Source organism: Micromys minutus (genome assembly GCF_963924665.1).
Source record: "Micromys minutus genome assembly, chromosome: 29".
NCBI classification, from domain to species: domain Eukaryota; kingdom Metazoa; phylum Chordata; class Mammalia; order Rodentia; family Muridae; genus Micromys; species Micromys minutus.
In genome coordinates, this window is record NC_137964.1 from 13,612,198 (window position 1) to 13,632,527 (window position 20,330).

The 20,330-nt window shown below is 47.8% G+C and overlaps 2 protein-coding genes across 2 annotated transcripts; one reads left to right on the forward strand and one right to left on the reverse strand.

Moving 5' to 3' along the window:
- Positions 1-4,514: 4,514 nt before the first annotated feature.
- ZP3 (zona pellucida glycoprotein 3) lies at positions 4,515-12,739 on the reverse strand (the record flags this gene model as incomplete). Its single annotated transcript, XM_080941314.1, has 8 exons — positions 4,515-4,726; positions 5,339-5,463; positions 5,550-5,641; positions 6,777-6,894; positions 8,650-8,833; positions 8,947-9,046; positions 10,379-10,501; positions 12,431-12,739. 8 exons carry the CDS (start codon positions 12,737-12,739, stop codon positions 4,515-4,517), a joined length of 1,263 nt encoding a protein of 420 aa, XP_080797440.1.
- LOC308439487 (barrier-to-autointegration factor-like) lies at positions 7,858-8,139 on the forward strand (the record flags this gene model as incomplete). Its single annotated transcript, XM_080941315.1, has 1 exon — positions 7,858-8,139. Exon 1 carries the CDS (start codon positions 7,870-7,872, stop codon positions 8,137-8,139), a length of 270 nt encoding a protein of 89 aa, XP_080797441.1. The 5' UTR covers positions 7,858-7,869.
- Positions 12,740-20,330: the final 7,591 nt, after the last annotated feature.

Below are 20,330 nucleotides of genomic sequence, written 5' to 3' on the forward strand. Positions count from 1 at the left end.
GGAGCTGGGCATCGTGGTACACATCTGTAAACCCAGCACTCAGGAAGTAGAGGCAGGTGGATCTCTGAGTTCAAGGCCAGCCTAGCCTATAAGAGTGAGTGTCAGGACAGCCAGGGCTACACAAAGAATCTCTGACTTGAATATATGTATATACATATATAATATGATATTAATAAACTTAATATATACATATGTGTATATGTATAGAATCGGCAAAATGTGTCAAGTTAACATCTCTAAAGGTCGTGGAGAAAACACCACATGTCTAACATTGCCCAAAGAGTGACTTGTAACAAGCTTAAAAGCTAATAAATTTCTCAGTACTCAGGAGGCAGAGGCAGGTGGATCTCTGAGTTCAAGGTCAGCCTGGTCTACAGAGTGAATTCCTGGACAGCCAGGGCTACACAATGAGATTCCCTCTGGGGTTTGGCTGGGGAATTAAAAGAATTTGAGAGGCTGGAGAGAGACTGCTCAGTGGTAACAGTGCTTGCTACTTTGTAGAGGGGCTTGAGTTCAGTTCCCAGTACTCACATGACAGCTCACAACTGTCTGTACCTCCATTTCCAAGGCCACCCTTCCCTGGCCTCTTCAGGCACTGTGAGGACATGGTGCAGACACACATGCAGGCAAGACACTTGCACACATGAAATAAGATATTCTTAAAGTGTCAAAGAGGGCTGGAGAGATGGCTCAGTGGTTAAGAGCACTGACTGCTCTTCCAGAGGTCCTGAGTTCAATTCCCAGCAACCACATGGTGGCTCACCACTACCTGTAATGGGATCCGATGCACTGTTTTGGTGTCTGAAGATAGTGACAGGGTACTCACATACTTAAATAATTTTTTTTTAAGTGTTAAAGAAAATTTCTTAGTAAACAAAGTGGCGAGGTATATTTCTGAGGAGTATAAATTAAGCTACAAAAGAGATGATGGAGTAGAAACATAAAATTATATGTAAATAAAAAAAAAACTGTGGAGGCTCAATGTCCCAGCTTAGAAGAATGCTAAAGTATAGGTGGGTGGGTCAGGGAGCACTCTCATAGAAGCAGGGAGAGGGAGGATGGGATATGGGGTTTCTAGAGGGGAAACTAGGAAAGGGGTAACATTTGAAATGCAAATTTAAAGTATCCAATAAAAGAAAGAAAAATAAAGCAGTATGAGATAAAAATCTGCAAAAAAAAAGTAATTAAGTAACATAACCAATAAAAATAAATAAATATGGGCAGTGGTGGTGCCTGCCTTTAGTCCCAGCACTTGAGAGGCAGAGGTGGGCAGATCTGAGTTCCAGGCCAGTCAGAACTATGTAGAAAAACCCTGTCTCAAAATAGGACCTTTCTCTGTGTGTGTGCATGTGTGGAGGTGATGCGACATTTTTCCTTCCGCTGTTTGGGAACCAGGGATTGAACTCAGGTCCTCAAGCTCTGAGCCATCTCGACAGCCCAGGTTACACATCATTTTATCTCTGAGTAATGACAAGCTAATCACTACCTCTCCATCTTTGATGTGTCTCTCTTGGGAACATGTAGCTCGGCCCTAAGTGAGCATAATCTACCATCCTCATCAGTTAAGGGAGATCATACAGCCGGAGCAAAGACTCCACCCTTTCCCGTTTATCCATAACCCTCTGGTTTGGTTTGGGTTTTTGTTTTTCCAGGACAAAGTCTCTCTGTGTAGCCCAGGCTGGCCTCAAACTCAGAGATCCACTTGCCTCTGCCTCTCAAGTGCTGGGATTAAAGGTATGCACCACCTCTACCAGGCTAATGATCTTTTCAATTGTCTAAGTCTCCCTGGCGGAAGCTGCCTCTCCTGGGGATGAGAGAGCTTTTTTCAGCTGAAGATCAGCTGGCTCCACCTGAAGCTTAAATCCTTGTGGAACTTCCTCTGTACCCCAGGCACAGCTACTTCCTCTTTGTTATGAGGAAATGAAAGAGTTGAATGAAAGACATTCTCAGCCGGTTACAACATTCAGACACTTGAGGACAAGGAACAGATAGAGTTTCATTAAAGAAATGGTCTCCAATATGGGGGGGGGTCACACTCACAGAACAGTGCCTATTGGGGCCTGGAGAGAGGGTTCAGCCGTTAAGAGCACATTCTGTTCTTCTGGAAACCCAAGTCTGGCTCCCAGCAGCCATATGGGGCAGCTCACAACCATCTGGAACTCCAGCTTCAGGAAATGCAATGCCCAATTCTGTCCTTAGCAGGCTACTCTTGCCGAGGACCTGGGTTTGCTTTCCAGCATCCACACAGTGGCTCACAACCATACCCTCTTCATATTTTTTGAAAAAATATTTCTCTGCATATTTTTATATATGGGGGTCACATATAGAGAGGTCAGTCATACAATAACTTGGAGCAGTCGATTCTCCACCATATGGGTCCTTGGTACCTAACTCAGGTTTTTATACATCACGGCAAGTCCTCCAAAAATACTGCATCCAAAAATACATTTATTTTATTCTTTAAGACAGCTTTCTCTGTGTAGCCCTTGGAACGTACTCTGTAGACCTGGCTGGCCTTGAACTATCTGCCAGCAAGTACCTTTGCCAGCTGAGCCATCTCCCCAGCCTGATCTAATCTTTGACACCTCCTCAGCCTTTGCTATAAGTCACATTTCTGGACAATACCTGAGTATCAGGGTCTTCCCCTCCTTAGACTATCAAATCTTGCTCTATATCTACTCAGACACCTAGAGTCCTGTGGTCACACAGGTTTATGATACTAACTCTTAGGAGGTAGAGGTGGAGGTTGGAGGAACTCAGGAGTTTAAAGATAATCTTGGTTTTGAGAGATACCCATCTCAAAAAGTCGGAGAAATCAGTCTTGTGCGTGCTAGGCAAGCATTCTGCGATTAACCACAGCTCCAGCCCAAAACGAGTCATGCACCTTACTTGAGTGTGACGCCCCCTCCCAACCGCTATATTCCGGCATCTTCTGGTTCCCATAGGCCTACACCTAATGACTGTGCCTAGCGGGCACATGGTCATTTGGCCCATTAAAGCCTTGAGTGTCACGTCAAGTTGTTAGAAAGGCTGAGCAGCTGCCAAGCTTGGTGCGTCCTTGGAGCATGGGAAGAAGTACTTGGCCTAGCTCTTAGGAGAAAGAAGCAAATGGAACAGGAAACTCAAGGTTGTCCTCAGCTATGAGTCTGGGCTACAAAAGATGTTGTCTCAAAGGAAAGGGGGCTGGAAGTATAGCTCAGTGGTGGGGGGCACTTGCTTAGCATGTATCAAAGCCCTCTCTCACAAAAAGACTGTCAGCTCAGCAAAGTGGTAGTCGGCCCACTGAGTGGGGTTTCAAACCCTGAAGGAGGGAAGTAACTCTTCCCAGTGGATTTAGGAATAAAGAGATGCTGAGGCAGCTTTTAGTGAAAAAGGAAATTCCAGTCACCCTTCCTGAGGCCTTCAGCTACCAAAGACCCCACAACCATGAACCCCCAGAAATTCTACCGCACCCCTCTCGGTGACTATCCAGAACTATAATTATTTTAACAACCTAATTGGAACAATATTTTTTCGGCTTTAAATTTATATAGTTTTAAGATTTTAATATGTGTATCTCTACATATAGGCCGCATGCACGCAGGTGCCCATGGAGGCCAGAGGGCGGCATCACATCACCTGGAGCTGGAGGTACACATGGACCCCAGCATACACTGTGAACCAAAGGATGTGAGCGCTGAGATCTGAAATCGGGTCCTCTGCAAGTGGAGCAAATACGAACCCCTGAACAATCTCTCCAGCACCTATGTTTATGCCTATCGGTGCTTTGCTCCCACTAAAGTGTGCACGTTATGTGCATTTCTGGGGCCCACGGGGGTCAGGAGAACCAATCGGATCTGCTGGAACTGAAGTTATAGATTGCTGAGAGAGCCGTTGTGTGGGTGCTGAGAACTGAGCCCCTAGTTTCTACAAGAGCAGCAGTGTTCTTAATCGCCGTTTTATCCAAAATAGGGTCATGCATTCACCCTAGGAAAAGCCTCCAACTTGCTTAAAGACCAAAAACGACCCTGAACTCCTGATCCTACCTCTGTCTTTACCTCCAAGGGAGGAAATGAAAGGCCTGAGTCACCACTCCTGGCTTTAGACAGGTAACTTTCCATCTGCTGACCTGAAGAAAGGGAACAAGAGGTCCCCTTTCCATTCCTACCCCACTAGTATCAGATTTGTGGGGCCAGCGTTACAAGATTCCTTGATACCCTAAGAAGTCAGTCTGGCTGGGCCTAACAGCCTCTTTTTATAACAGCTCCCATCTCCATATTGATCTCCTTGAAGTCACATCATACAGCAACTCCTGGTCAGGTATGTTGACCAAAGCAGGAACTACTGAAGTATACAAATCAGCTTAGCCTCTTGCTATCTAGATGGCTGCTCATTAGAGGTCCAGCTGTTCTTACTGCATGTCATTTAGCACACATGTGCAATGTGATGTCCAGTCACCCTGCCCCCGATGCACCCACCACCAATCCCACCCCGCCCCATCTCAGACAAAGGCACTAACATACTCAGAATGGAGTTTATTGTGGAAGAAATACAAGGTGGGAAGAGGTGTAACACTTCCTGGTGACACCAAGGACAATAGCAGCCAGGGACAGGAATGCCACTGTGGCCAGGCCTAACCCAAGAGCCACAGAGGTTTGAGCAGAAGAGGTCCAGCCCTCCACAGCTTGGTCATTTGCCTTTCCAAGGAATATCAGGGGCCCTACAGTGACGTCTGCTTCATCGGTCACTATGAAAGACCAGAACATGGGGAAGGTTTTTTTGTGTTTAGTGCTGGAGAATCATACCAAGGTCCTCAGGAATGCTAGACAAGAGCTCTACTGGATGAATCATACTTCTAAGCCCCTCACTGGGGGATTCTAGGCAGGGGCTCTACCACTGAGCCACGCCCCCAGCCCCTCACTGGGGGATTCTAGGCAGGGGCTCTTAACACTGAGCCTTTCATGTTTGGTTTTGAGAGACAGGGTTTCCCCTATGTAACCCAGGCTGTCCTTGAACTATGATTTCTGTCTTAACCTCCCCAGGACTGGGATGACAGATGTAAGCTATCACTCTCAGCTCTCAAGTCCAATTCCCAAGGATTCAAAATTTGCTCTGCCTCGGATTGAATAATGCTGTCACCTGATCATCCACAGTCTTTCTACACCATACTGTCTTGAGAGAATCTAAGGGTTGGCAGAACCACCCCACACAAGCCATAGGAAAGCATCCTCCCACTTGAGATTCAGTATCTTATCAGAGCCAGAAAGACATTCTCTATGTCAGCCATCTCAATGGAGGGCAAGTGACAGCAGATGCCTTAAAGAGGAAGAGGAATAAGTGTCCCGTGCCTGCGACATACCGTGCCTGCGGTTTCGAGAAGCTAGGTTTTGTCCATGGATCTGGAACCGTGAAGAGCTTGAATTACTACAGTTGCCATTGCTGCAGCAATCACAGATGTCAGCATCGCCCTCTACTGGAGACCAACTGAGTAACAAAAGGCTTACTTAGCTCACAGAGAATATATGAATAGCCTCCCGGTGCCTACACAGCTGTGAGCCTGGTCTCCTCACCTCTGGGAAGTCTTGTTGAACGAACAGGCTTTGTTGAGCTTATCAGGGATCTGGTTAGCTGGAGCGACTTTGAGATGGCAGGTGATGTAAATCTGAAAGTTGTGAGCAGGCGGAGTTTGAAGAGGTGTCAGTGACTTTTTGAATTTTGTCATGATGGCCCAGCACTCAGGAGGCAGGGCAGGCAGATCGGAGTTCAAGGCCTGCCTGGACTGCAGTGCAAGTTTCAGGCCAGCCATAGCCATAAGTCCTGGTCTCAACAAAAACAAAACAAAACCCAGGCAGTGATGGTACCTGCCTTTCGTCCCAGCAGAGGTAGGCAGACCCAAGTTCAAGGCCAGCCTGATCTACATAGTTCAGCTCCAGGCCGGCCAGGATACATAGTGAGACCCAGTCTTAGAAAAAAAGACGAGATGAAGAGCTTGATTAAAATTTAACTTTTGGCCCGGTTTGTGTTTATGGTGCTAGGGATCAAGCCCAGAGCCTTGTCTCCACAGCACTACTACAGAGTTCTAGGCACAGCTTGGCTTTCGCCTTTTTTGAGACGTCACTCATAGTTCCAGGACCCACTGTGCTCCTGCTAAGTCCAGTCTTCCACAGGAGGTTCTTAGCCATCCCATCATGCTTTGGGACTGAACTTGTCTTAGGTGTCTTAGGGGTTGGTGGGAAGGAGACAGGGTCTCACTAGGTTTCCTTGGCTGGCCTAGAACTCACTTGTAAACCTGGCTGGCCTTGAACTCAGATCCACCTGCCTCTGCCTCTGGAGCGGTGACATTAATATTATGCATGACCCAGCTATTTACCTTTTCCTGTATTTGTGCCAGCTATTATTATAATCATCATCATTATTATCGTATTGTGTCTTACCTGCATGCATGTCCGTGTGCTACACGAATGCCTGGAGCTTAAGGAAACCAAAAAGAACACTGGATTCCTTAGAACTGGAGTGACAGATGGTTGTGATCCACCATGTGGGTTGTGGTCCTCCGAAAGAGCAGCCGGGACTCTTAACCACTAACAATCTCTCCAGCTCCAGTTTTACCCAGTTCGGGTTTAAGCAGCACAAACCCTTACCTGTGAGAGCCTCTCTGAACCCATAGCTTCATCTGCTTTCCTTAATTTCCACCGTGGTAAGCCATTTGCTTAAAGGAAGGAAGCGTGGGCACAGCAGGGACATGAAGGTGGACTAGAGGTTCAGGCTAACGCTTGGCTGTGGGACAAAGTTATTACCGTATTCCTGGAGCTGTTGGCGAAATGGAATACATCCACCGTGAACTGCAGAGTCTCTGGCCGCGGTCTAGGGACTTGGAAGGCTGAAAAGCTCTCAGATAGACCATCCACAAGGCAACTTGGAAGGGAAGAAGTGAAGAGAGTAAGCCACTAAGGCTACCTCGTTACTAAAGAAAGCCAGGGATCTTCGTTTGCTTTCTGTTGCTGCAGTTTAAAAATTGACCAATAGAAGCTGGTGGTGGTGCGTACCTTTGATCCCAACACTTGGGGAGTCAGAGGCAGGCAGATCTCTAAGTTCGAGGTCAGCCTAGTCTACAGAGTAAGTCCCAGACAGCCAAGGCAACACACACACACACAAAACCTGTCTTAATAAAAAACTGACCAGTAGCAATAGCAACTTTCAGGGAAAGCATTTGTTTGGCTTACAGGCTGCAGTTTATCACCGGTGGAAGCCAAGGTAGGAACTTTAGGTACCTAGGTCAGGAACTCAGGACTGAAGTGCAGACCAGAAGGAAAGCAACTCAAGGCTTGCTCAAGTTACATTTTTTTAAAAAATGATTTTTTTGTGCATTGGTGCTTTGCCTGCATGTGTGTTGGTTGCCCTGGAAATAGAGTTACAGTTGTGAGCTGTCTAAGGATTGGGTGCTGGGGATTGAACCTAGGGTCCTCCAGAAGAGCAGCCAGTGCTCTTAACTGCTGGCCCAGCCTCTCTCCAGCCAGTTACATTTCTTCTAGCCCAGGCCTACCTGCTCTAGAAGGCTGGATCCTCCTACTTCAGACCTCGACTAGTAACTCAGAAAATGCCCACAGAGTTACTTCATTTGAGCCCCCCCCCTTTCCAAGTGTATCGAGTTCATAACCAAGATTAGCAGTCACACCGGACAGAGTGGCTCACGCTTGTGATCCCAACACTCAGAAAGGACTAAGACAAGGACCTTTTCCCTAACAAAGTAGAAGAACTTTGTGAAGAGAAAGGATCAACAGGAGGAGAGCAAAAGATAAAAAGGGGAAGAACGTTCTAGTAGCTTGAGGTATTGGGAGTGGCGCAAGAAGCCGTTACCAGAGCTGGAGCTGCGGGTTAAATCTGATCAAGATGACAACGTCCCTAAAATACCAAGACTTCCTGGCAGAGCCCATGGAGGAAAAGCCAGTGGGGAGCCTGGCTGGTATTGATGAAGTCCTGGGCAAGAAGCTAGAAGAAAGGGGCTTTGACAAAGCTTATGTGGTCCTTGGCCAGTTTCTGGTGCTAAAGAAAGATGAAGACCTCTTTCGAGAATGGCTAAAAGACGCATGTGGTACCAATGCCAAGCAGTCCCGGGACCGCTTTGGGTGCCTTCGAGAATGGTGTGATGCCTTCCTGTAATGTTCTCTGGGGACCCCTCAGTCCCCCAGCCTCAGCACAGTCTCCCGAGTCTGCAGCAGGGCGGGGCTCCTCCCTGTCCTCCATGAAGGAAAGGATTGCTGTTCTCACCCTCACCTCCTGTGTACTCCAGGGTCTTTGGGAGTTGTCCCCCCTCAGCATTTCAACTTTTCTGGATTTCTTGACCTTGCATGTCTTCCCCTTCCACCTCTCCCTGCAGTTCCATGGCAACAGTTACCAGCTTTGCTGAATGGATTCCTGGTCCCTTTCTCCCTCCCTATCTGTTGGATACCCTTTGGCTCCTTTTCTTCTTGGCAAAAACAGTCACTGTCTTTATAAGATTTTTAAATTAATAAAGTCAGTGGCCTTCAAAAAAAAAAAAAGGGTAAATCTGACCAAAATGCACACAAGCAAATGTCATAACACAGCCAAGTCACTTGCTAGTAAATGCTAATAAGATACTTAAAGCAAAGAACAATAAAACGACTCCCTAGAAAGTAGGCCAGGCCTCACCCATGGAAGTCCACGATGAAGTGAAAAGGGGAGGGGTTCTGGTCTGGTGAAGGTGAAGGCGTGGCCACACAGTAGTCCACAAACAGCTGCAGTGGCTGGTGGCTTCCAGTCTGGACATCTGCCTGGAGGTGGGCCACCTCTCCCAGGTGGAAGGTGGGAGACGATTTCTCAGTGCTCCAGTTCTCTGAAGGGGCACAGAGAAGGGCTAGAGACAGCCTGGAGGCAGCTGTATCCCCGCTACCAACTCCTCCATCCCCCCTACCTACCCCCACCCCACCCCCCACCCCTGCCACTCACCCTCCATCAGGCGAAGAGAGAAAGTCAGTTTCTCTTCTGAGGACACGGTGGCACTGAAGGGAACCCAGGTGGGCTGGATAGGGTGGCTGCTCACATTGCCCTGCCTGTGAGAGAAACGCCTGCTGCTTCCACATAACCCGATCCTGGAGCCATTTGTGTGGGCTTTGGGATATTATCACACCTTATTACAGAAATCTCTGATGGATAAAACTCAGTAGCAGAGCCAAGGTCCCCAAAGGCTGGGCTGGTTCCTGAACCCTCTGAATGTCTAAGAGCAACCAGACAGCAACCGTGGAGACAGAGATGGATAAACAGGGCTGATGCTCCGTTAGTAAGCTGGAATCCGGTATCTCATAAACTTAGGCCCTGGTGAAAGCCGGAAGTGGCAGGGCTGTTAACACCCAGATTCTAGAGGCCTAGGCAAAACCAGGAGTGCCCCATTCAGACTCCATTTCAAAAAGGACATGCTGGGGACAATAAGAGTGCTTGCCTAGCATACTTTTCATCCCCCGTACATCACAGACCATGTGCCTGTACTCAGAAGGCCCAAGCAGTGAGGATCACAGGTTCAAAGCCACCCTGGTCTACAAAGCAAATGCCAGGCTAACCAAGTATAAAGTATAGATAGTAAAACCTTGTCACAAAAACATAACAGTCAACAAAACCAAAAAGCCCTGCCCCTACATAATTGTAGTACAGAGGCCTATCATCCCAGCACTTCAGAAAGGCAGAGACAGGGGATCACCGAATATGAGAACAGTTGGGCTGGAGAGATGGCTCAGTGGTTAAGAGATCACGAGTTCAGTTCCCAGCAACCACATGGTGGCTCACAACCATCTGTAATGGGATCTGATGTCCTCTTCTGGTGTGTCTGAAGAGACAGTGAACTCACATATATATAAATCTTAAAAAAAAAAAAATCTTAAAAAAAAAAAAGAACAAGCAGACATAATGAAGTGTCCCAGTCTAGAGCTCAAAGAGGAATCGGTGCTGGACATAACCCATACCTGTAATTCCAGAGAGGGAGAGGCTGAGGCATGATATTAGGACAGAGTCATGGCCAGACTGTAAGATGGCCAGGGATGTTCGACACTGGGACAAGAGATCGTCACCTAGAGTCCACCTAAAAAGCTGTTGTAGCCGGGCAGTGGCAGCAAATACCTTTAACCCAAGCACTTGAGAGGCTGAGGTATATCACCAGCATTTAGGAGGGGGAGGCAGAAGGATCTGAATTCCAGCCTGGGCTTCATAGAAGCCTGTCCCGACTTCCTCTCTCTCCTCCAAAAGGACTCAGATTTTCCCTTAGGAGGCTAAACATTCACACATGGGACAATTATCAGCACAGCCAGGGGAAAAGAAAAGAAAAAAGAAAAAAATTGTCCTTGTCCTAGCAAACATCCTACTTGGAGGCAGCTATATCTGCAACCCACACTGACCTGGGGTATCTGCATTCAATGGGTACCTTCACACGGTTAGTCCGTAGGATGGACAGGCCATCCATGGGGCGAGGGTCGTGGAGCAGAAAGGTGCTATACACCAGGGCATCTTCAGTCACCTGAAACGAAGCAATAGTGTTAATCAGATCCAAACCACATACCCTGTGGATGCTTGCTTGGCCCCGTGGGAGGGTACCGGGAATCCGGCCTAGGAAGGCAGACAAGGCCCAGGTCAGCCTGCCCTCTGCTGGCCAGTAAAGAAGTTACAGATCTAGGTTACAAAGAGCAAGCCAAGTGATAAGGAGCACTCATAGTGGATCACAACTGTCCACAACCCCAGTTCCAGGGGATACAGCCACCCCCAGGGTACACATACACACAAGCAAACACCGGCACACATCAGAATCAAAGCTTTTAAAAAGTTGAACAGTAGCCAGGTAGTGGTGGCATATGCCTTTAATCTCAGTTATTTGGGAGGGGCAGAGGCAGGTAGATCGGAGTTCGAGGCGAGCTGGTTGACCGTTCTGGGACAGCCAGAGCCACATAAACCCTCTCTCCAAAAAAAAAAAAAAAAAGAGCTTAACAGCTGCTATTGGTTTTATGAAATAGGTTGGGCCCAGGTTGGCCTCAAACTCACAAAGAGGATTAGTTGAATTAGAAACCAGTGTACGAGACCAAACTACTTTAGGATACCTATGAGTTTACTGGGCTTATGCACTAAGTGTGGGTGACCTCTAAAGCAGCTACACCCCAGGGAAACATACCCTGGCATAGATGACAACTTCCCTACAGCTGCGTGGAATCACCCCTCCCCCCAGCCCCACTCTCATCTTCCCATTATATGTTTTAGCACAATCCTAGACCCTGTGAGCCCAAGGCAGAATTATATATAGACAGCTAGCGGGAAGGTATGGGAGGAATCGATTGAGAGGTGAGGAAACAGCCAGGATCCAGCCAGAGTTATCCAAGGCTGACCTGCTCATGTGTTTGGACCAACCACCCCACCACAGTTGAACCTTTTTTAAACAGGCCTTCATGTAGCCGAGGAGCTCCTTAAGCTTGCTATGTCATCTGGGATGACTTCCGGTTCTACAGCCTCTGCCTCCTGAGTGCTGCATTACAGGCACATATCACCACACCCTAGTTTTGTGACGCTAGGCTCAAACTCGGTGCCTTACGCTTGCTAGATGAGCTGCGTTTAGCAATCTGGCTGAAATGCTTAATGAGGTCTTTATGTTAATAAAGATGGTCATAATGCCCTCTACCCCATACGTCTTTTTGGCCAAGGCTTCCAGGCATGGTGGTGGACCCCTGTAAACCCAGCCCCAGCAGAAGCTGGGGTTATTACTCTAAGACCCTCTCTCAAAAAGCCAAGTCCAGGGTGCACGTAACTCAATGGTGGAGTTGCTGGTCTTGAACATGCAAGGCCCCTGGATTCAATCCCCGGCACCCGTACTGATTTTCTCTATCAGAGACGAAGTCCAGCTTGTTATTGTTTTTGTTTTATGTTTTTTGTCCAGAGACATGTAGCCGAGGCTGTCCTTAAACTCCAGTTCTCCTGCCTCTTTTACTTCCCAAGTGCTGGAATTGTGTGCACATGTTAGGCAGGAGTGGCTTTGGCAGGATTTGTAAATGCCTCTGGCAAGCGTTTTCTGTGTCCCTTTCCAATACCCACCCAGCTTCAGAAGTCAAGAGTCGGAATGAGAACCTAGTCTCAGGAGGCAAAGGAACCTGAGTTCCAGGACAGCCAGTGGCTACACAGAGAAACCTCATCTTGAAGAAAAAAAAAAAGAAAAATCAAAACAAACCAGAGGGGAAAACGAATCAGAGTGGTCCCAAGATCACATATACTTCCACCGCCCTCCACTCACTCACCAGTAGAGCCTGGGTCGCCGTCACCTCACCCAGTCCCTACCAGAACCATCTTCCCTCAATAACCACTCCTAGCCACGGTGAAAGGGGACAACCCTATCCCTTAAACAGCTCCATCCCCTGACCACCTCCCATCTTCTATTCCCCTAAGCAAGCCCAAGGATACCGCGCCTCACCTGCACCTTGCTGCCGCACTCCTGCAGCTGGGCGCTAAACCTGAGCATGTCAGTATCCACGGATACGTCGGGCTCACAGGCTTCCGAACCAAGCGTGAGGTCCCCGGGCTGCACGAGCTTCCCCGTACCAAAAAGGTCTCTGCTGACAGTCACCACTAGCTCAGCTTCCTTACACTCCACCTTCACAGGTGATGAGGACCCCACCGGCGTGGGAGTGCCATCCGGCAAAAGCCACAGAGTCTGGGGACAGCTCAGCTCAGGTCCTCCGCACAGCAGGAAACAAAGGAAGAGGAGGTAACTTGGCTTCATGGTGCTGCCTGGATCCAGTACAGCTGGGCGCAGAGTAAGGAGCTGACCCCACCGGTGTTCTTATATCACTGAATGGACCACGCTCCCACCTGAATTCCCTCTCCTCCTCTCAGTCCCGGGTGAAGCCCATCATCAACACATTATTAGACCAACGATCAGAATCTGGGTTCTAGTTGGAAAGATGCCCCCACGTGATTCCTATTCAAGGTTTTTATTTGTTCAGTTGGTTGGGGGTTTTGTTGTAGTTAATTTGTTTGTTTAGGGGTTTTTTTGTTTTGTTTTTGTTTTGGAGTTTTGTTGTTGTTGTTGGGTTTTTGTTTTGGTTTGGTTTTGGTTTTTTTTCAAGGCTGCGTTTCTCTGGGTAGCCCTGGCTGTCCTGGAACTTGCTCCATCCTCAAATTCAGAGACTTGCCTACCTCTGCCTCCAGAGATTAAAGGCACATGTCACCACACCAGGCTCCTATTCAAGTTTTTTTCCTCCCTGTGGAGCTTCCTGATGCTCTACCAAAGAGTCAGGCCCCCAGCCCCTCACAGGGGGATGATAGGTAAGCCCTATAAAATTTAACTCCAGCCTTTTCTTTTGTTTCTTTCTTTCTCTTTTCTTCCTTTCTAAGAAGAAAGAAAGGAGAAAAAACCCACACACATTCCTGGTCATGGTATTTATTCTACCAGGGAAATACTGATTTTTGAACTTTCAGACAGGAGCTTGCTGTGTAACCCAGGCTGACCTTAAATATATAACAATTTCTCTAGCTTAGCTTTTCTAATACCAGGATCGCAAGGTATAAGCCACCACATCTTGTTTTATTTTAACTGATGTTTTTTTTAAGTTTGTTTTGTGTGTATGGAGGGAGTGTGCATACGCCACAGCATGCATGTGGAGGTCAGAGGTCAACGTTTGGAAGTCAGTTCTCTCCTTCCGTCTGTGAGTCCCAGGGGTCCAACTCATCTATCTGGGCATACAGCGCGTGCGTTGATGCACTGAGCCATTTTTCCAGCCTCAGTGTTTCTTTCTTTTTTCTCTTTTACTTTGGATGGATCAACTATGCTACCTGACTATAACTTTTGTTCTGTTTTGTTTTACTTTTTAGAACTGGGCTAGAGTAATTTTTCTGTCTCAGCCTCCAGATATTTTGCCACCCTCCTAGGCCTCAACATTTCCCCCCAGTGGCTATACTTCTGTAAACTATTGGGCACGGAGGGCAACTGGGTCTTACTGTGTATCCTAGGGTGGCCTAAAAATCAGAATTCTCCCACTGCTGGCTGTGAAGGTACACACACAAGGGAGACAGAGGCAGGTGGATTTCTGTGAGTTCCAGGCTAGCCAGGGTTACATGGTGAGACTCTATCTCAAAAACAAACAAGCAAACAAGGGCTCGAGAGATGGCTCAGTGGTTAAGAGCACTGGCTGCTCTTCCAGAGGTCCTGAGTTCAATTCCCAGCAACCACATGGTGGCTCACAACCATCTGTAATGGGATTTGATGCCCTTTTCTGGAGTATCTGAAGACAGCTACAGTAAACAAACATAAAACTCCATAAACTCAGGAGGCAGAGGCAGGTGGATCTCTGTGAGTTTGAGGTCAATTCCAGGCCAGCCAGAGTTGCATAGTGAGATCCTGTCTCAAACAAACTGCAGAATCCTCCTCCCTCTGCCCACTGGGGGCTAAAATTACAGGCAGGCTACCACCCTAACCCTCTCTGATTTCTTATTTTATTTCTGAGACACTGGGAATGAAGCCCAGGACCTTGTGCAGGCTTTGTCTTTAGCACGTTTTGGCACCGATATCAAAGGGCAAATTATTCACCTGAATACATCTCAGGGCCAATGCTCCCTCCATTCATCTTATAGGAAGTTGGCAAGGAGCCAAGATGGAGGACACTCGGGTGGGCCTGCAGGGCCTGCAGAAATGCTTAGTTCCTCAAGCCCAAATCCTAGGAGATGAGCCTAGCAGGCTGGTGAGGCCAGGCAGGAGGACCCTGAGGACGTTAGGCTAAGGTGGTGTTGGCCTTGGTGTGTGAGAGAATTAGCAATGCTCAAACATGATGTGGCCAGTGCTGGTTTGGGAGGAGGGAATGGATGGCTATTAGACGCAGGTGTCTACAGCACCTCTCCCGGCAGGAATTACAGAAGGGCTGATGGTCCAAGTCTTGGGACCCTGGCCTTGGCAGGCCTGTTACCCACAGTCTGTCTGCTAGTTGTGCTGGGAACAGAATGAGGAAGGTTGGAGGTGGCCAATCAGCGTTAACCTGTGCTTTGAACTCACATCCCCATTCCTCCCTCAACTGGGGTAACCTCCCTAACAGGACCACAGGGAGGGGAAAAAGCCAGAGATTTGTAAGGCTGGGATCATGACACACTCCTGAAATCCTGAAAAGTACTTGGGAGACTGAAGCAGGAGGATCGTGCTCGAAGCCAGCCTTGGTTATGTAGAAAGAGGGAGTCTCCAAAGAAACAAGGGAAGCTGTGGAGATGACTCGGCAGATAAAAGTGCCTGCCTCATAGAGACTAGGGATCTGCACTCAATCCCCGGAATCCACGGAAGGGGGAGAAAGACTATAGAGAGGTAGCTCAGTAATTCACTTCTTGCTCTTCCAGAGGACCTGAGTTCATTCCCTGGTGGCCATATCGGGTGGTTTACAAATCACCTGTAACTCCAGCTACAGGGGATTTGACCTCTTTGGGCCTCCTCAAACATTCGTTTGCACAGGGCATACACACACACACACATATACAGACACACACACATGTGTATACACACAGACACACACGCAAATACATACACAGACACACATGCATATACACACAGATGTACACACACAGACACACACATATACACAGATGTAAACATGCACAGACACACACATACATATACACACATATACACACATGCACACTTGCACACACTTACCATAAATAACCCTTTAAAGATAAATATTTGAGTAGTAGGGTGGCAGCAGGTAGCATGCACATCTTTAATCCCAGTACTTGGAGGCAGAAGCAGGGGGATCTTTGAGTTTGAGGCCAGCCTGAGCTACAGAGTGAGTTCCAGGACAGTCAGGGCTACACAGAGAAAAGGGCAGGAGATAAGGGTCAGTAGTGAGAAGGTCTGATGATCCTAGACAACCTTGGTCTGGTTCCCAGCACCCACATGGCAGCTCACAACCATCTGTAAATCCAGTTCCAGCAGGTACAAGATGCACATAAACTTATGCAGGCACACATACATACTGTTGGCATTAGGATAACCCCTTCCCCCCCACCCCCGCGATGGCTCCACCCACAGGTGACAGGAACCTGGCACATCCATCGCCATGGAAACAGCCAAAGCATTCCCAGATGACATCGGTTCAAAAACCCACCTTCACCTGGGAGCAAGTGACGTCACTACCCAACAAAAGACCAAAACCGGGGGGGACTGGAGAGATAGGTCAGTGGTTAAGAGCACTGCCTGCTCTTCTAGAGGTCCTGAGTTCAATTCCCAGCACCCACATGGTGGCTCACAACCATCTGTAATGAGATCTGGTGGTGCCCTCTTCTGGCCTGCAGCCAAACATGCAGGTAGAAAACTGTATACATAATAAATAAATCTAAAATAAATAAATTGTTTAAACAAACAAACAAAAACCTTCCTCCTCTTCCTCTTTTTCTCTTCTCTTCCCTTGACCCTGACCCCTGTCCTGTCCCTGTTCTATTAAACCTCTCCACGTGGAACCGTGTTGATTTGGTGTGGTTTGTCCAGGCATGAGCCGAGAAATCAAATTAACAGCACGTATACATAAATAAAATATAGAGAGAGGGTTAGAGAAATTGCTACTATTGCAGAGGACCCAGGTTCTGTTCCCAGCGCCCACAGGGCAGCTCACAACTGTCTGCAACTCCAGTCTCAAGAGATCCAACACCCTCCTCTCACCCCCAAAGGCACTGGGTGTGAACACAGGCATATATACAAGCAAATACACAAAGGGGGAAAGTTTTAATTAGTCAAACAAGGTTTTGTTGTTGTTGTTCTGGTTGGTGTCTTATTTTGATTTGTTTTTTGAGACATAGTCTCTACATAGCCCTGGCTGTCCTGGAACTCACTATGTAGATGTGGCTGGCCTCAAACTCACAAAGATCCACCTGCCTCTGCCTTTCAAGTGTTGGGATTAAAGGTGTGTCCCTAGGCCTGGATTTTCTGTATTCTGTGGAGTCTGAGGATTGAATTCAATTTGCCAGGTTTGTGCAGCCAATGTCTTCACCCTCTGAGCCATCTTGCTTGCTCTGAATGTTGATCCCTCCCCTACCTCGATCCCACCTTCATTTTTTTATGCTACAAGAGGAGGGTCTCACTAGGTAGCTGAGGATAACTTTCATCTCACAATGTAACCCAGGCTGCCTCTTCATCACCAATGCCTGATGTTGAGCTGCCCCTGCAAAGGGGGAGAGAACCATTCAGGTTTCTCCGCAACCTGAGCCTGGAGGGAGGGCTGGCAGGGGAGGGAGGGGCCACCTGGCCTCCTGGCTCCTCCTCTTCCTTGGTGCCGTCCTCTGGGGCTGCTCACAACTCTACGGACCACCTCCATTCTCCCTTAGCCTCTCTCTGCCCCAAAGGTCAGGTGGGGACAGGCTGGGGCCACCAGCAGCTCCATGGCCAAGGACATTGCCTGTTCTCTCCTAGCTAAGGAAAGAAAAGAAGAGAAATCTGTGTTGGTCTGCATTTGGGGGGCCCTTCCCCCTTCTAAAGTTACCGGAGCAGAGGCAGTGATTGAAACTTGGATTATCTGGAGACCAAGGGACAGAAAGAATCCAGAACATCCCTACAGGTATGAATCCTTCAGGCGTGTGTGTGTGTGTGTGTGTGTGTGTGTGTGTGTGTGTGTGTGTGATAGCAGTTTCCTTTGAAGATCTCCAGAGACCTTTCTTTTTTAATTAATTAATTAATTAATTTATGTGTGTGCAGGCATGCACAAGTGACAGTCACAGGGAACTTGCAAGAGTGTTCTCTCCTCCCAACATGTGGGTCCTGGGAATTGAACTTAGGTCATCAGCCTTGGCAGCAATCACCTTCACAGCCAATTCACTTCCTGAGACCTTCTGTTTGTTTTCTTTTTTTTTTCTTTAAAGATTAATTTATTTATTACATATAAGTACACTGTAGCTGTCTTCAGACACACCAGAAGAGGGCATCCGATCCCATTACAGATGGTTGTGATCCACCATGTGGTTGCTGGGATTTGAACTCGGGACCTCTGGAAGAGCAGTCAGCGCTCTTAACCTCTGAGCCATCTCTCCAGCCCCTTCTCTTTCATACCATGACTTCATAGCCACAATTTCAATCAGCCAATCAACAAATGTTTCCGGAGCATCCTATGCCATGTATAACTATGGAATGAGATCTGGCTGTTGTTTTGAAGGGCAGACGGGGGCATTCGGGGCATTTGTAACCATAGCTAGCACATTAGAGAAGACTTTTATAAACATTACCGATTTTTATAAACCTTTTATAAACATTACTGCTTTAATGTGGCAACAAGTATAAGGGAAAGAATATGAGAGAGCATTTTGCAAGTAAGAAAAGAGGTTTGACAGGCTCTCATTACCCAATCCATCAGGACTAAAGGGAATTCTGAGAACAGTCAAGAACCCTGAGCCAAGAGTGAAGAACAACTGCGCTTGCAGAGGACCAGGGTCCGATTCCTAGCACTCACGTGGCAATTCCTATGGGTCTATAACCCTAGCACTAACGGATCTAATGCCTTCTTCTGGCCTTCCCAGACACCAGGTATATATGTGGTGCCTATGTATACCTGCAGGCAGAACACCTATACCCATAAAAGAAGAAAACAAATATCTAAAAGAACCCTGCAGAGCAGATGTGGTGGGGCACATGCCAAAAATCCTAGCATTCGGAGGTGGAAATGGGAGGTTTGAACTGAGTTCAAGGTCGTCTTTGGCTACATAGGCATTTGAAAGCCTCTCTCAAAAACAAACAAAGAAACAAAATCCATGGCCAGGGATGAAGCAACCTCTACTTCTGTCCCCTGAGAATAGGACAGGACTGAAGTCTAGGAGTCGGTTTGAAGCTGAAGGCTGTGGGGCTGAGGCCTTATTCCCTGAGCATGCATGGAAAGAGTCAGGCTGCCTGGGGTCTGACAGCTCTGCAGGCTTTTACCAGGGGAAAGTGGCTTTCTTTCCAGCTCCCAGGCTGCAGAATCAGGGAATACATAGGTGAAGCTGAGGAAGTCTGGTAGGGGCCTTGGAAAATAGTGATCCCTCAGGGAGGGAAAGGAACCGGCTGGGGGAGGGGAGACCCTTATAAGTGGATGGCCTTCGAGCCATGGGAAGGCCCGGGAAACTATGTATCCCCACCAGAAAATGTTGGCTGGTAGCTGCTATCCTTCTTAAAATTCTTGGTTCCCGTGTCCCAGCTGTCCCCAGTCAGGGCAGAAGGAACACAAAAGATGATTATTCTGCTGGGGGCTATCCTAGGCTTCCATGAATGGCACGTTGAAAACCCTGTGTCCACATCCAGATCTGTTTTCACCTCATGCGCTGTCTGCCTGCCAGAGCGGAGTCAAAAGCCGGGGAGAGATTCTCCAGGGAGGGGCACAATGGCCCTAGGCACCTCAGACTCCAAGGGTCCTTACACAGGACCATTTTTCCTCTACAGATTCCTCCCGTGCCAACCCCCAAGGTGGGCTTCTCTTCTCTAGCCCACGCAAGCGCAAGCCAGGTCCTGCCCACTTCTTTCCTGACTCTCCTTATCTGGAGTCCAGAGAGCCCCATCAGCTTCCAAAACAGCCTCTATCTGTCCCCGGCCCAAACCCTCAACGCCCTAGATTCACACTCCTGCCGAAGGCTGCAGGGAGAGGGACACACCTGTGTGGCCATCTGGGGTGCTGAGCGCACAACCTATGTAAACTGTCACTGAGATTCACAGGTGGAGTTTTTTTTTTTTTTTTTTTTTTTTCATTTATTAATTAGTTAGTCGTGTGTTTGTTTTCTTTCTTTTTTTAAAAAAAAGACAATCTTGTTTTTAAGGATTTATTTATTTTATGTATGAGTACACCATCGATGTTTTCAGACAAACCAAAAGAGGGCATCCTATCCCATTACAGATGGTTGTGAGCCACCATGTGGTTGTTGGGAATTGAACTCAGGACCTCTGGAAGAGCAGTCGGTGCTCTTAACCACTGAGCCATCTCTCCAGCCCATGTATTTGTTTTCAAACAGGCCCTGGCTGGTCTGGAATTCTTTTAGGCTGGCTCTCGAACTCACAGAAATCTGCCTGTCTCTGGGATTTCTCGATTTACTTACTTACTTATTTTTTGAAGGGGATTGAGAGCTAAGCCTGGGTTTCAGTCTCTGTATATGTAGCTCAAGGTGACCTGGTACTCAGTAGGTAACTAGGTTTTGCCTCAAACTTGTGACAGACCTCCTGTTGCCAGTGAATCACCATAACTTTCCTCCTCCTCTTCCTCTCTTCTTCTTCTTCTTCTTTTGTCTGACTTTTGAGAGAGGGTCTCTGGCTGGTGCCTATGGTGGTCAGAAGAGCAAATCAGCTCCCCTGGAACTGGAATTAGGGGAGATTGTGAGCTACCATGTGAGTT